At 28.6% G+C, this 16,060-nt stretch overlaps 1 protein-coding gene across 2 annotated transcripts in view; it reads right to left on the minus strand.

Annotated features, from left to right (window-relative positions):
- Positions 1–16,060, minus strand: part of LOC111641086 (protein DEK-like) — a 44,847-nt gene that overhangs the window by 1,404 nt on the left and 27,383 nt on the right. Inside the window, exons 6-10 of one of the 2 annotated variants that reach the window (XM_023387203.1) lie at positions 9,100–9,242; positions 6,830–7,011; positions 5,330–5,441; positions 2,993–3,054; positions 2,831–2,914 (exon numbers count right to left, since the gene is read on the minus strand). In XM_023387203.1, coding sequence (XP_023242971.1) covers positions 2,831–2,914; positions 2,993–3,054; positions 5,330–5,441; positions 6,830–7,011; positions 9,100–9,242 — 583 coding nt within the window. Of the gene's footprint in view, positions 1–2,830; positions 2,915–2,992; positions 3,058–5,329; positions 5,442–6,829; positions 7,012–9,099; positions 9,243–16,060 lie in introns of both variants that reach the window. The other variant, XM_023387202.1, reaches the window with a different exon arrangement.

Genomic DNA, 16,060 nt, shown 5'->3' on the forward strand with positions numbered 1-16,060 from the left:
AAAGTTCTAACAAAATTAGATATTTAAAAAAAATTTTTTTTATAGTTACTGTACATATTCGTCTTATTTTGCATTAATCTGAACTTATATGTATTACTTACATCTTCTCAACCACATGTTTACATCACTTCACAGTCAAAATTGCTATTACAGTAGTATTTGCTTATCTTTTTCAAAATNATTTAATTATTTTTAAAATATAAATCGTGTAGTTGTAGGTTCACTGGTGCATGTATTCCGGTACATATTAATCTGTGTGATTTTCACGTTTTTAAAGTTTGGTGCCGACAGGAATTAAGTTAACCCAAGATGGAGATGCGTGAAATACGGACCCCACTCGTGCTTTTAATATGGAACCCAACTCCCCTGGTGTTCAGTATTACCAACAAATTCAAACCATAAAATAATGTTTTTATTTACGAAAACATTTTTTTAATTTAAATACTATCTTAACATGAAATAAAATGTAAGATAACAATCGAAATAAACATTTTTTTTTTTCATGAAAAAAAATATCGTCTGCTTACAAAATAGCGAAACTGAGCATGCGCGAAGTGACAGTATCGTCTGGTAAAGTAAATAGTCTACAAGTAAGTTGAAACTTTTATGTTTATTTATTTGAAAAATAACAATAAATGTAGCAGTTGTGATAAATGGGCACACTGTTCTTGTGCCAATATTGAAGTGATGATGACTATTGATATCTCTCCTTTTGACTTGCCTGGTTTTAAAGATGACACGGCTTGTCTGTTTGCAGATGATAGTCATGTGGAGGTGTGGGTGCCTAATGTGCGCTATGTGGGCACAAAGATTGTGCTAATGTTGAAACGGGGCATTATATTTGTGATTTTTGTAAATGATTAGCTTCTTCTTTATTATTATTAAATCATTTTTGCGTTAAAATACATTGGAGTAAATGATTTTGTAATTATTTAACATTCTTTGTACTTTCCTATTTGTTTTTGGCTACGTTAAAGCATTTTTTGAAAATATACAGTAAGGTTCCGTATTACCATCCGATTTTCTCTAAGCCTACTTTCTGACTTTTTGTACAAAAGTCTTCAAAAACCATACTTATAGTTACACTAGCGAAAAATCCAATTAGGAACATTTAGTTTAATAGTTACAAGTACTTTTTGCACAAAAAATGTGGGTGTAGTTATGATACCTTGTTTACAATTCACTAAAATGTAATTGGGGTTCCATAATACCACCTTCTCCTCTATATTTATAGAAAGATAATTCAAAATTAATAAGGAAATACCGGATGATGCAAAATGAATCCAATCTTAAATTGGGACGGAAATTATTTAGACGTCGCCAGTGATATTAAAATCCAGCATTTCTTGTAAAATAGATCTACAATACATTAATTTATTCGTATTTCCCACCAAGGCAGGTTAGTTTTAAAAAAAGGCCAATAAAAAAATACGAAATTCACTTATTTAGCAACAGTCGACCCCCCCCATAACACTGTTGATTATTCCATTTTATATGAATTCCATGTTGTACAGTACGAGTCACTTAGATTTTACAAATACGTGTGCAGGGCTGTGAATGGCTCACGTATTTGTAAAATCTAACTGACTCGTATAACATTGAATTCATATAAAACGGAATAATCAACAGTGTTATAGCGGGGGTCGACAGTATAGCAAAGTTACAAAGTATTTTTTACTATATCTGTAAAGGTTAATTTGTTTGGACATTGTGAATGATTATTTTAGATACTCTGGCATAATTGGAAAAAATGTCGACTAAACTGCATAAAATACTTAAGATTTATTTCAATAATCAGAATATATTCATTGTTAGAATTTTTATTAGAAGAACTACAATTGTTACAAAAAATGTGATGAATGGTTGAGACTATGACACAAATGCAAGATTCTTTTTGTGTATCCCTTCTCCAACTTTATATAACAATCAAACTCGTGACAAGAAAAACATGGATGCAGCATCTACATCTGAATTACATACAAAATAATGTTTTTGTTTTTTTTTTTGTAAATATCGACAATTTGATGGATGTAGTGGGGGAAACAATTCTTTTATATATATTGTAATTTTTATTATTGATTATATTTGATTAATGTGATTTTGATATATGCAGTAGCATCAAGCAATTAATTAATCACATTAACAAAGAGTTACCTGTATATAAGAATATCTAAATTTTAATTTTGCCACGAGTATACAACAAAAGTAATCAATATAGTAAAATATATAGATGTACAGTACTTGTATTTTACATTTCATTTTTTGATAGTATCATATATTAAATTACCTCATCTTCATAATCTTCATCATCATTGGCATCATAATCATCTTCATTTTCTTCCTCAGAAAAATCATTGGTGTCTTCTTTTTCTTCACTTGATGAATCTTCTTTCTTTTTGGAGATCTTTTTCTTATCAGATTTATCTTTCTCTGATTTTGGTTTCTTCTTTTCTCCCTTTGATGAAGATTCTATGCAAAATTTTTAAGTTTAAATTCAGTAATACATAATGATTCTGAAAATTATTTAACTGTACACAAGGTGGCTCAAGAGCCAATTAACTATAATNGTGTGGCCGAGTTATCCGGAGTGCCGGGTTATCGAGAGCCGAGTTTTCGAGGTTCTACTGTAATTTGAAACGTTTTGATTAATTTATGGAATTTAGTTTCAAATATTCTAAAAGAGCAGATAACTTTCAACAGGAACAAAAAGATTTATAAGTACAAAGTGACTAATTCTTTAAGTATGGGGAAACTCTGTACAGCAGAAATGGGTCAAAAGTATAAAACAATTGAAGTGATATAGTAATTAAAATTGCTATTAACTGCATACCTGCTTAATAACTTTTTTCATTGTAATTTCTTCTAAATTTGCACCATCAAGTATTTGTTTCACCAACTGTTTTATTTCTTCATCCTTGATTTTTGCATAAGACAACATATAAATTTTCAACATATAAATGAACAAATTTTGTAAAATAAGAAAGTAACAAACCGACGGAGGCGACTTTGCTTTTTTAACCAGTGGCTCGTCATCAGATTCTTCTTCTGAATTTGCTGCTGAAATTAAAAATAACCATCCAATGTGTTAATTTTTAAATTCAAAGTTATTTATTTAACAACTTTTATACCATTGTATTTGAAATTTTCTTATGTACTAACCAATTTCATACCTTTTCTAAAACTTTTGGGGTCTGATCTAAAAACATGCAAGTAATTTCAATTTACAATGTTGTTCTACTTTTCCTTTTCAAGATTTTGAAGAAACAGCCAATATTAAACATGTATGTACACAACTTGTTGAGAATTTTCCAGTAAAATTGTAACGTTTTAATGTCATTACTACTATTCTCGTGAAAGATAACATCACTAGAAGATTAATTTATAAAAGACAATTGAATTGAAACAGTCATTTATGGTCCATGCACATAAGCCAGACAGTCTATGGACTCAGCCATTTCTCTAAAATGTAATTCTATGCTGTTTAGAAATAGGACAATTATTTTTATATATATCTATCCTGATGGCTGGACAATCAAGGCAGTTAAATAAGGCAATAACCTACTGCTTTGGAAGGTACAGGTCAAATCTGGGAGAGCAATCCCAGGAATTTTTCATGGATGGTCTTGTTCTGGACATGCTGGACTGTCCTTTGCAACCTGGGAGTTCCAGCATAAGCCCCAATCAAACTCTTAACCTTTTCTAGGCCGAAAATCTATAATATTACATAATTAGGTTGAATTCATGGTGTGGCGCATTTTTTACATTTTTTGGGTAATTTCTAAATTGTGATATTTCGCTCCAAAATCGCGCTATATTTAATCTATTTTTTGTGTTTGATTAAAAACATATTACAGTTTACAAATGTTTAACTTTTAGTTTAATACAGATTTAAAATAATATTAAAATTTAAAGTTTACGAAAAAAAAAAACAAATTTAATTAAAGTATGATCTCTGACAGGAAAAACCAGAAGTTCTGCTTCTACACTTTCTATTGTCTGCTGACACTGTGTACACTAGCCTGTAGTGTAATGTAGGCCACAGTCAATGTAAATATACTGATATTGTAACTATTCTGTGATATCTCTGCTAATCATTAAAAATTATGTGGGGCACCATTTAATAAGATATTTTATTTTAAAAACTTATATTACCCACCCCTTTTACCACCAAAATTTAATAGCACCTATGCCCCTAATACCCAAACCTAGTACACAAATCAACGTCCCTGATAAAAAAAAGCACAGGAATTAAGCTTCCAAGTCATGGGTGAACAAAATCATCCCTGAAACACACACTAACCTTCATAATATAGAAAAACCACAACTTTTTTTTTTTGCATCTTCCAACATTTCAAAGTTGAGTCAAAAATGTAAAAATCTTCAGGAGGTCATTTTTTCACCAATCACTATACTTTCCCTCTGTTATAAATAACAACAAGGAAAGTAAAAATGCTTCTGATACTGTAAAAGTTTTTTTAGGTTCTTTGCAGAATATACCAGTTGTACAGATTTTGCTCATCTATAAAAGCTTGTTTTTATTTGCAGAAATATAGTACAGTAGAACCTCGAAAACTCGGCTTAATGTGGACCGAAGGGTGGCCGAGTTTGTGAAAATGCCGGGTTATCGGGAATGGGGTTAAAAAAAATAAGTATGAGTGTTTCCTCAGAAAATACTGTACTGTACTTGTATGTATTGTTTACTTGAGAATATAACAGAGAATAAACTGCCCAAATACCCTTAAACAAAGGNTATTTCGCTCCAAAATCGCGCTATATTTAATCTATTTTTTGTGTTTGATTAAAAACATATTACAGTTTACAAATGTTTAACTTTTAGTTTAATACAGATTTAAAATAATATTAAAATTTAAAGTTAAAGAAAAAAAAAAACAAATTAATTAATTTACAGAGATTCGCTGAACTTTGTACATCTGTTAGTTAGACAAACCTGCCTTCTTTTAAATAAAACAAACCACAGCTCAGTCTATCTAGAACGGGAGGAGAAGTTATTGCTATTATTCACACTATGTCTCAAATTACTTAGCTGGGAGAGGAGTCAATTGTTATTGTGAAGTGATGTGTCAAAGTTTATCAACATATATTTCTGCTTCAAATAGTGAATATTTGACACTTTTTATATATATTTTCAACACTAAAAATACACATTTGTAACTTTTCTCAATCAAAAAGGATTCATAAGCAAATTATAATACATTAAAAAGACACTCCATGTAATGACTCAAATATAAACTTTTATAACTATGTAAGCCAATTCTGTCCAATCACAGAAATTAGTAATAATTAATAGAAACAATATCAAAATGTTTACCTCTCTTTGATTTTTTTGAAGATTTTGAACTTTTCTTTTCTTCTGACTTTTTAGATTTTGATTCTTTTTTTTTCTTTGCTTGATTATCTTTGCTACTCTTTTTCTGTTTTGGCTAAAATACATTAAAACAAACATTTAAAAACTACACAGATTATTACCACAAGTATTGCATAAAAATTAAAAAGGTAAATTATACAAAAATATTATTTTGCATATTTTCATAAAGTTTCTATATATGATTTCAGAATATTTATTACAGGAAATTCTATAAAATCACCTTAACTAAGCATTTACATTATTAGGAAGATAATTCCAATAAAAGGAATTATAAATTGTGTTTGTGATCATCACCAATGATGGATACTAGTTTAAGCAGAAAAACTATTTCTCAAAAAATCTAATTCTTAAAAAAGGTATCTTTGAAATGATATTTTAAATAATAAAAATCTCTTATTCTTTACTCTTGACTTTTAAACTTCTAAGAGTAAATTTGTATGAAAAATAAGACATTTTTACCCATACTTATTTCAATTAAAATTAATTATACTTTTTTAATATATCTACTAATATTTTTGGTTTCATATTTGCTGTTTCTATAAATCTAGTTTTCTTTTTTCCATTAATTAAATTAATGACAAGATATATTACCTAATTAGTTTTTACCAATCTATAATGAAACATTTCTAAAAATAATCTAATGTTGTTAAGACTAGTTTATAGTCACTTCTAATAGATGTCGCAATTCCATCGAGATAGGCTGAAGACCATTGAACAATATTCAATTGCAGTCCAATTTAATATTCACTTACATACAACAAACATTCCTTATTCCACAATGTAGATATATTCAAAATTAGCTGCTAGTTATTTTTGTTAAATCAATATCTATCATAAATAAGTTAGATATAATTAACTTGTTAGGCCCATATTACATACTTAATTTTTATCTATTACTCTAAACAACAAATCACTAGCAAAAGTTGTAACAAAGAGAAATTTCAGTAAGAAATTGTTAAAAATTCACAAATAACTAGTGAACTTGCAACAAATGTTCATGTGTCACTGACATTGATTGTGTTCTGCATGCATTAGTGGAAGGAAACAAATTGGATTGAGTATAATTTTGTCTGATAAAGGTAGGCAGCTCTAAAGCTTTCTTTAATTTTTAAATTAGTTACACATTTTTATTATAGAAAACTTTTCTTATGCATGACAAAATTAAAATAAAAATATGTTTTATTAACCAAAAATTTATTCTTGCCGGTCATGATCGTTTGAGTTGAGTTCCGAGGTATCACTGTATCTGATCAATGTGATTTTGATATATGCAGTAGCATCAAGCAATTAATTAATCACATTAACAAAGAGTTACCTGTATATAAGAATATCTAAATTTTAATTTTGCCACGAGTATACAACAAAAGTAATCAATATAGTAAAATATATAGATGTGCTTGTATTTTACATTTCATTTTTTGATAGTATCATATATTAAATTACCTCATCTTCATAATCTTCATCATCATTGGCATCATAATCATCTTCATTTTCTTCCTCAGAAAAATCATTGGTGTCTTCTTTTTCTTCACTTGATGAATCTTCTTTCTTTTTGGAGATCTTTTTCTTATCAGATTTATCTTTCTCTGATTTTGGTTTCTTCTTTTCTCCCTTTGATGAAGATTCTATGCAAAATTTTTAAGTTTAAATTCAGTAATACATAATGATTCTGAAAATTATTTAACTGTACACAAGGTGGCTCAAGAGCCAATTAACTATAATTGTTTCTGGATTATTTCACAACTGATAAAATAGTTAAATCAGTTGTTATATCTGTTTATTATTATCTATAAAGTGTTTGAATTCTGTACAGAAAAGTATGCTATCCTTAAAGAAATAGAAATAATGAATGATTTATCCAGATGAAGATAGATAAAAATTGTTTAGTATGAAGACAATTTACAAATAGGAAACTTTCAATTAGCCATCATTCTCAATGTAAATGATTTCTCAAAAATAGAGATTTATGATTTATCAAAAAGCTAATTACAAAGATTTTTGAATATATGTGATTAAATGCAGAAAAGTATTAATTGTTGGTTAGATGACAAATGATGTCATTTATTAATGATTTTACACTCCTCAAAAGTAAAGTTGCAACACCACAAAAAAATGTGTAGTTACATGTAAATTGCAGGACCAGTAGAAGTGACNGCACGTGTTTTTATATAATATACGTGTCGAAATTCCCCCCACTGAAGGGAGATGGTTAGGATTAAGGCTTACCGTAAAGAACTCTGCTTCTATTTATACTATTTTAGATGCGGTTTTTGCGTTTTTGATTGCGTTTTAATAGGGTACGTCAACAGAACGTATACGAAGAAGGGAATTTTCGATATTACCCCCGCGAAGGAGAGGGACAGGATTAAAGCTTACCGTGAAGAACTTGGCTTCTATTATACTATTTTAGATGCGGGTTTTTGCGTTTTTGATTGCATTTTAATAGGGTACTGTACGTCAAGAGAGTGTACGCTAAGAAGAAATTTTTCGAAAAATCCCCCCCCACGGGGGAAGTGTTATACATTTATAATAGATACATTTTGAGCCACAACAACGCGTGGCGGGGTCTGCTAGTTATCTATAAAGTGTTTGAATTCTGTACAGAAAAGTATGCTATCCTTAAAGAAATAGAAATAATGAATGATTTATCCAGATGAAGATAGATAAAAATTGTTTAGTATGAAGACAATTTACAAATAGGAAACTTTCAATTAGCCATCATTCTCAATGTAAATGATTTCTCAAAAATAGAGATTTATGATTTATCAAAAAGCTAATTACAAAGATTTTTGAATATATGTGATTAAATGCAGAAAAGTATTAATTGTTGGTTAGATGACAAATGATGTCATTTATTAATGATTTTACACTCCTCAAAAGTAAAGTTGCAACACCACAAAAAAATGTGTAGTTACATGTAAATTGCAGGACCAGTAGAAGTGACAATGGGGACTATATTCATTATTGAATAAACAGGTGTCTGTTACATATCTTTCCTTGTTCATTTAATCATTTGCATATCTGTGTCACCTCTACCAGTCCTGCAATGTGCATATTACTTCTGAATTTACCTGACTCATAAAACTTTTATTCATACTAAACTTGTAAATTTTTGTCAGATGGAGATTATTTTTTAATAAAATTGAAGACAGTCTGCCCAAAAGGGACCACCATTTATTATTTCTGTGTTCCAGACAATACATATTCTTGGCAACTGACCTTTCCTTTTAGGCTACTAGTTGCCAGAAGTTTAAAAAGTCCTTTTAAAAAACACTAAATAAATATCCAATTAAAATTACAAATAATTTCTGAAAAAGGAACTGGTGACATTCAGACATCTTTCTTGCATCCATCATACCTTCGTTTGGGGTGATATTGCTTTTATCTACTAAAGCAAGCGCTGGAAAATGTAGATTTCTGTAGAAAGCTGCTAAACTATTGATAAATAACAAATTACAATGCTCACAATTTTATTGGCCATAACCAGTCCCTGTATAATAGTATACTCTATTCCAGAGAATTTGCAGGAATGAGATGTTTCAGATTGAATATTCAAAGTGAAAGATCTTACTTTTTACTAATCATAAAATTTATAAGAATTGTTCAAACTACAATAATGCTATTTTATTTTAAAATAGTTAACAGACTTTTTGAGTCCTCTTTCAATAAAAATTACATAGAAAATAAACTTCACAATATAAATTTAAACATACTTTTTTTAGTTTTGGGTACACTCTTCCCCGAAGCTTTTGGATATAGTAAAAATTCTGAAATTCTGCTTACTATATCTTCTTTTGTACCAGATCTTTCTAAATCAAGGATGTCACAAACACGCTTTAATACAGGAAGAGTTAATCTATAAAAAAGTTCAAATTGAAATTGAATATTAATATATCATGAAACATCAATACAAACTTAATAAATTACAAATATAACTAATTATTAGTTAATAATAAATGATTAATCAGAATCAGAAAAATTGGAAATTTTCAGGAAATCAGAATTGAGAAAATCTTGTCACAATTTCTGATTTTTTCACATTTTATAAGAAAATTAATTTCCATTTCGGTTGAAGATTAAAAATTAAATATTAGTTTATTGGAAATATGGAAGCAAAAATGTTCCATCATTACTGCACACAAATAATGTAAATTTTAAAATTAATTTGATTTACAATTTGAAAATTTCAAAACAACTTTTAAACAGTTTTAATTTTTGACTGATTTGATTTTAATTTTAATTAATTTGATTTTATCTTTACTTTTGGTTTTGGTGTAAAGGCCAGAGTTTATTATTTTAAATAATGTTTATTTCATTTTGCCTGCATTTTTTCAATCTTTAATTATAATTTTTTAAATTAATTGCAATCTTTTTTTTATTTTGTGATATACCTATAGAAATTGTTTTAGTATTGTTTTGCACAAAAGATAATCAAATTTAAATGTATATTACTTTTTTTTTGAATTTCATTAATTTTTGTTTCATAAATTTGCCTGCTTTTGAAAATTTTTAATTACAAGCAAATTAACATTGATTGAACTATTGGGATATTTAGTTTCAAATTTAGACTGGTAGTTGGCAAAAATAGTTAAGTGTTGGAAAAGCATTTTAAAATGTATATTTTAATTGAAAAATATTATATAAAATTATTTTTAATATTTAGTATGTTTACTGATAATGATAAAATGACTTTTTCATTATACTTTTAAAAGTTTTTGTCATAATTAACAGATGCTCTAATATGTTAAATTTTCAAACAAATAAGTTTAATGCTGTTTTGAGTTTTAAAAATTGTTTTTTTAAGATGAGTTGGTCCAGATATTTGTGGCTCAAGTGATGAATTCAAAAATTGGTTAACTTGTGACAATATTTGTTTGGCTTGTTGCTTCATTTGACAACCTTCACTTAGGATTAAATACGATAGAATTAAATCATTTACAAGACATGACCATTGTGAAAACGTGAAAAAAGTGCATCTTCTCGTTTACTTCCACCCCCTGGTCATTGTGTTGGCCAACAAAGCAGTTTCCAAAGGTGGCAACCCTACATGACAATAGGATAGTTCATTGAGTAAAAGGGAATTAGCTGTAATTTCTTCATGGGTAGTATTGCAATACAGTAGAGCAATGATTATCCGAAAGTCAATTATCCGAAATAATTCCAGTCTGCAAATTTAAATTTTCGCTAGTGCTGTGATGCTGCAATCTTTGGCTATATTTTGGGCTACTCAAATATTTTACGTTTTTGATACTAAATTAACTTCTGAAGTATAATTTTTTATTGTTTTTATATTTTTCAATATATTTATTTTGTTTGTACAAAATAAAAAAATAATTTTTAACGATACAATAGTCTTCGTTAGGCTTAACATAGACAAAAATTCAATGTGAAGCGACACGCATTGGAGAAAAATTTCAACATCGGATACGTTAAACTATTTTTTCATACATAATCAGTTATCTGAAATATCAGTTATCCGAACAACCCCAGTCCCCAATTGATTCGGATAATCGATGCTCTACTGTATTACCTTTATCTGAAATAAGATTACAAATTTATTTCATAGTACACAATAAAAGCGTGTGTATCCACATATAAAGGGTAAATTTTCATGTTTTGGAAAGATTGATTCTGGATTTTCTGATCGTTTTCCATTCTTAAGCTTGATGTTTATTAATTAACAAATGTATCATGCTCATAATGTAAATCATTAATTTTTCTGAACTAAAATAAACTTTAAAAAGTATTCAAAGAATCAAAATTGGGAGAAATTTTGGTATCATTCCATCATATTAATTATACAAAATTTTTATCTGAATAGTGTATAAAAATGACTTTTTTATTATCCCATATTTCAAGGAAATAGATAGAATATTCCAAATGAATATGCACTATAATTATATATTCAAATATATAAACATCAATCGAAACCTTATGCATAGCAAATATACACCCACAATTGCCGTTGAGCCCGATTATTTATGGCAATTGTGGGCGTTTATTTAATTATATATTCATTTGGAATATTATACAAATTGTTCATAAAATTCCTAAAATGAAAATTTCTTATTAATTCTTATACCACAGTATTTAATTCCAAAGGTAAATACATTTATTCAAATATATGATGCAATTTATCACATAGGAGGTAGAACTTTTCTAATCTCAATAATATGTATGGTACATGAACTTATGTCTGCTGAAAACGTGTAACATCCTCTACCAGAGAATGCCATTCCTTTTTTATGTAGTCACCATACCTGTCATACATGCATGCCATCATTGGATAAGTTGATGAATTTCATCGGCAAAAAAAAATCAGGTATCTTCTCCCAGCATCAGCAATGCACATATACTTGCAACTCCACACCACTGGTGTCCCTTCAGGTGTTATATAGTGACTACATAATAAAATAATGTCACTTTGGTTGAGAACATTCCAAGATACACAGTTTAAGTATCTTGCATATTATCAAAATTATTGCATAAGTAGTAGAATTAGCTTTGTGCATAAAGTTCATTTTATGATGTAGAGTGCAAGAAAAGACTACAGTAGAGCATCATTTATCCAAAAGAATTCCAGTCGGCAAATTTAAATTTTCGCCAATGCTGTGGCAGTGCAATCTTTGGCTATGTCTTGAGCTACTCAAATATTTTACATTTTTGATATTAGATTAACTTCTAAAGTATAATTTTTTTGTTTTTATATATTTATTTTGTTTGTACAAAATAAAAGAAATAATTTTTAACGATACAATAGTCACAATTATTATTTTAAAAAGTTTACATTAGGCTTAACATCAACGAAAATTTAATGCAAAGCGACACGTAACGGAGAAAAATTTCAACATGGGATAGATTAATATATTTTTTTCATACATAATTGGTTATCCGAAATATCGATTTTCCGAACAATCCCAGTCCCCAATTGATTTGGATAAACGACGCTCTACTGTATATATAAACCAGCTTTGATTTGTATATTAAAAAATAATTTGTAACATTTTTAAATTGTACATCTTTACAAACATTAGAATAATATACTAAAACATAATTGAAATAAATATCTTTTTACATTGACTTTAGTTTTTTAGAGTAGAACATTGTTAATCCAGTACCTATGGGACCACAGTGATCTAAATTATCAAATATTACTGTTATTATTAAATGATGACATAGTTTCTCAAGAAAAGTTATATGCAATCTGAACATTAAAAACATTGTTATACAGTGAAACTTGCATACAATGTAACCTTGGTTTTTTGAACCGAACAGTCTAGTCCTGTCAAATCCGCTATGCCTTGAATGCATTTTTCATTGGCTATAGTGAATACAATTATAATGGAAACTCAATTACATTAAACCAAATTGTTCTGAACCTCTATTTGAAAAATCTTGATCACAGTAAACAGTCTCCAGGCAAAACACCTGGTAAACCATGTGCTTTTTCTTTCCACAGAAAACATTTGTTGTTTACTAGAAAGTACAGTACTGTATTAGTTGTAAGGAACCAAGTCCGAGTGTTATTTTTAGTTACTTTTATTTTGCTTTTTATTATATTTTTGTTTGGGGCTTATGTTTTGTTAGGATGAGGGTTTCCTCACCATTCACCTTAGAAACTTAAAAATAGAAGAGAAAATATTTAGTATGTTTACTGATAATGATAAAATGACTTTTTCATTATACTTTTAAAAGTTTTTGTCATAATTAACAGATGCTCTAATATGTTAAATTTTCAAACAAATAAGTTTAATGCTGTTTTGAGTTTTAAAAATTGTTTTTTTAAGATGAGTTGGTCCAGATATTTGTGGCTCAAGTGATGAATTCAAAAATTGGTTAACTTGTGACAATATTTGTTTGGCTTGTTGCTTCATTTGACAACCTTCACTTAGGATTAAATACGATAGAATTAAATCATTTACAAGACATGACCATTGTGAAAACGTGAAAAAAGTGCATCTTCTCGTTTACTTCCACCCCCTGGTCATTGTGTTGGCCAACAAAGCAGTTTCCAAAGGTGGCAACCCTACATGACAATAGGATAGTTCATTGAGTAAAAGGGAATTAGCTGTAATTTCTTCATGGGTAGTATTGCAATACAGTAGAGCAATGATTATCCGAAAGTCAATTATCCGAAATAATTCCAGTCTGCAAATTTAAATTTTCGCTAGTGCTGTGATGCTGCAATCTTTGGCTATATTTTGGGCTACTCAAATATTTTACGTTTTTGATACTAAATTAACTTCTGAAGTATAATTTTTTATTGTTTTTATATTTTTCAATATATTTATTTTGTTTGTACAAAATAAAAAAATAATTTTTAACGATACAATAGTCTTCGTTAGGCTTAACATAGACAAAAATTCAATGTGAAGCGACACGCATTGGAGAAAAATTTCAACATCGGATACGTTAAACTATTTTTTCATACATAATCAGTTATCTGAAATATCAGTTATCCGAACAACCCCAGTCCCCAATTGATTCGGATAATCGATGCTCTACTGTATTACCTTTATCTGAAATAAGATTACAAATTTATTTCATAGTACACAATAAAAGCGTGTGTATCCACATATAAAGGGTAAATTTTCATGTTTTGGAAAGATTGATTCTGGATTTTCTGATCGTTTTCCATTCTTAAGCTTGATGTTTATTAATTAACAAATGTATCATGCTCATAATGTAAATCATTAATTTTTCTGAACTAAAATAAACTTTAAAAAGTATTCAAAGAATCAAAATTGGGAGAAATTTTGGTATCATTCCATCATATTAATTATACAAAATTTTTATCTGAATAGTGTATAAAAATGACTTTTTTATTATCCCATATTTCAAGGAACTAGATAGAATATTCCAAATGAATATGCACTATAATTATATATTCAAATATATAAACATCAATCGAAACCTTATGCATAGCAAATATACACCCACAATTGCCGTTGAGCCCGATTATTTATGGCAATTGTGGGCGTTTATTTAATTATATATTCATTTGGAATATTATACAAATTGTTCATAAAATTCCTAAAATGAAAATTTCTTATTAATTCTTATACCACAGTATTTAATTCCAAAGGTAAATACATTTATTCAAATATATGATGCAATTTATCACATAGGAGGTAGAACTTTTCTAATCTCAATAATATGTATGGTACATGAACTTATGTCTGCTGAAAACGTGTAACATCCTCTACCAGAGAATGCCATTCCTTTTTTATGTAGTCACCATACCTGTCATACATGCATGCCATCATTGGATAAGTTGATGAATTTCATCGGCAAAAAAAAATCAGGTATCTTCTCCCAGCATCAGCAATGCACATATACTTGCAACTCCACACCACTGGTGTCCCTTCAGGTGTTATATAGTGACTACATAATAAAATAATGTCACTTTGGTTGAGAACATTCCAAGATACACAGTTTAAGTATCTTGCATATTATCAAAATTATTGCATAAGTAGTAGAATTAGCTTTGTGCATAAAGTTCATTTTATGATGTAGAGTGCAAGAAAAGACTACAGTAGAGCATCATTTATCCAAAAGAATTCCAGTCGGCAAATTTAAATTTTCGCCAATGCTGTGGCAGTGCAATCTTTGGCTATGTCTTGAGCTACTCAAATATTTTACATTTTTGATATTAGATTAACTTCTAAAGTATAATTTTTTTGTTTTTATATATTTATTTTGTTTGTACAAAATAAAAGAAATAATTTTTAACGATACAATAGTCACAATTATTATTTTAAAAAGTTTACATTAGGCTTAACATCAACGAAAATTTAATGCAAAGCGACACGTAACGGAGAAAAATTTCAACATGGGATAGATTAATATATTTTTTTCATACATAATTGGTTATCCGAAATATCGATTTTCCGAACAATCCCAGTCCCCAATTGATTTGGATAAACGACGCTCTACTGTATATATAAACCAGCTTTGATTTGTATATTAAAAAATAATTTGTAACATTTTTAAATTGTACATCTTTACAAACATTAGAATAATATACTAAAACATAATTGAAATAAATATCTTTTTACATTGACTTTAGTTTTTTAGAGTAGAACATTGTTAATCCAGTACCTATGGGACCACAGTGATCTAAATTATCAAATATTACTGTTATTATTAAATGATGACATAGTTTCTCAAGAAAAGTTATATGCAATCTGAACATTAAAAACATTGTTATACAGTGAAACTTGCATACAATGTAACCTTGGTTTTTTGAACCGAACAGTCTAGTCCTGTCAAATCCGCTATGCCTTGAATGCATTTTTCATTGGCTATAGTGAATACAATTATAATGGAAACTCAATTACATTAAACCAAATTGTTCTGAACCTCTATTTGAAAAATCTTGATCACAGTAAACAGTCTCCAGGCAAAACACCTGGTAAACCATGTGCTTTTTCTTTCCACAGAAAACATTTGTTGTTTACTAGAAAGTACAGTACTATATTAGTTGTAAGGAACCAAGTCCGAGTGTTATTTTTAGTTACTTTTATTTTGCTTTTTATTATATTTTTGTTTGGGGCTTATGTTTTGTTAGGATGAGGGTTTCCTCACCATTCACCTTAGAAACTTAAAAATAGAAGAGAAACCAATTCATCAACGAGAGAAAAGCGCCATAGAAAAAAAAAAACTCGCGCACAC

Source organism: Centruroides sculpturatus, unplaced genomic scaffold, assembly GCF_000671375.1.
Source record: "Centruroides sculpturatus isolate CEXI.00-Female unplaced genomic scaffold, Cexi_2.0 scaffold1417, whole genome shotgun sequence".
In the NCBI taxonomy this organism is placed as follows: domain Eukaryota; kingdom Metazoa; phylum Arthropoda; class Arachnida; order Scorpiones; family Buthidae; genus Centruroides; species Centruroides sculpturatus.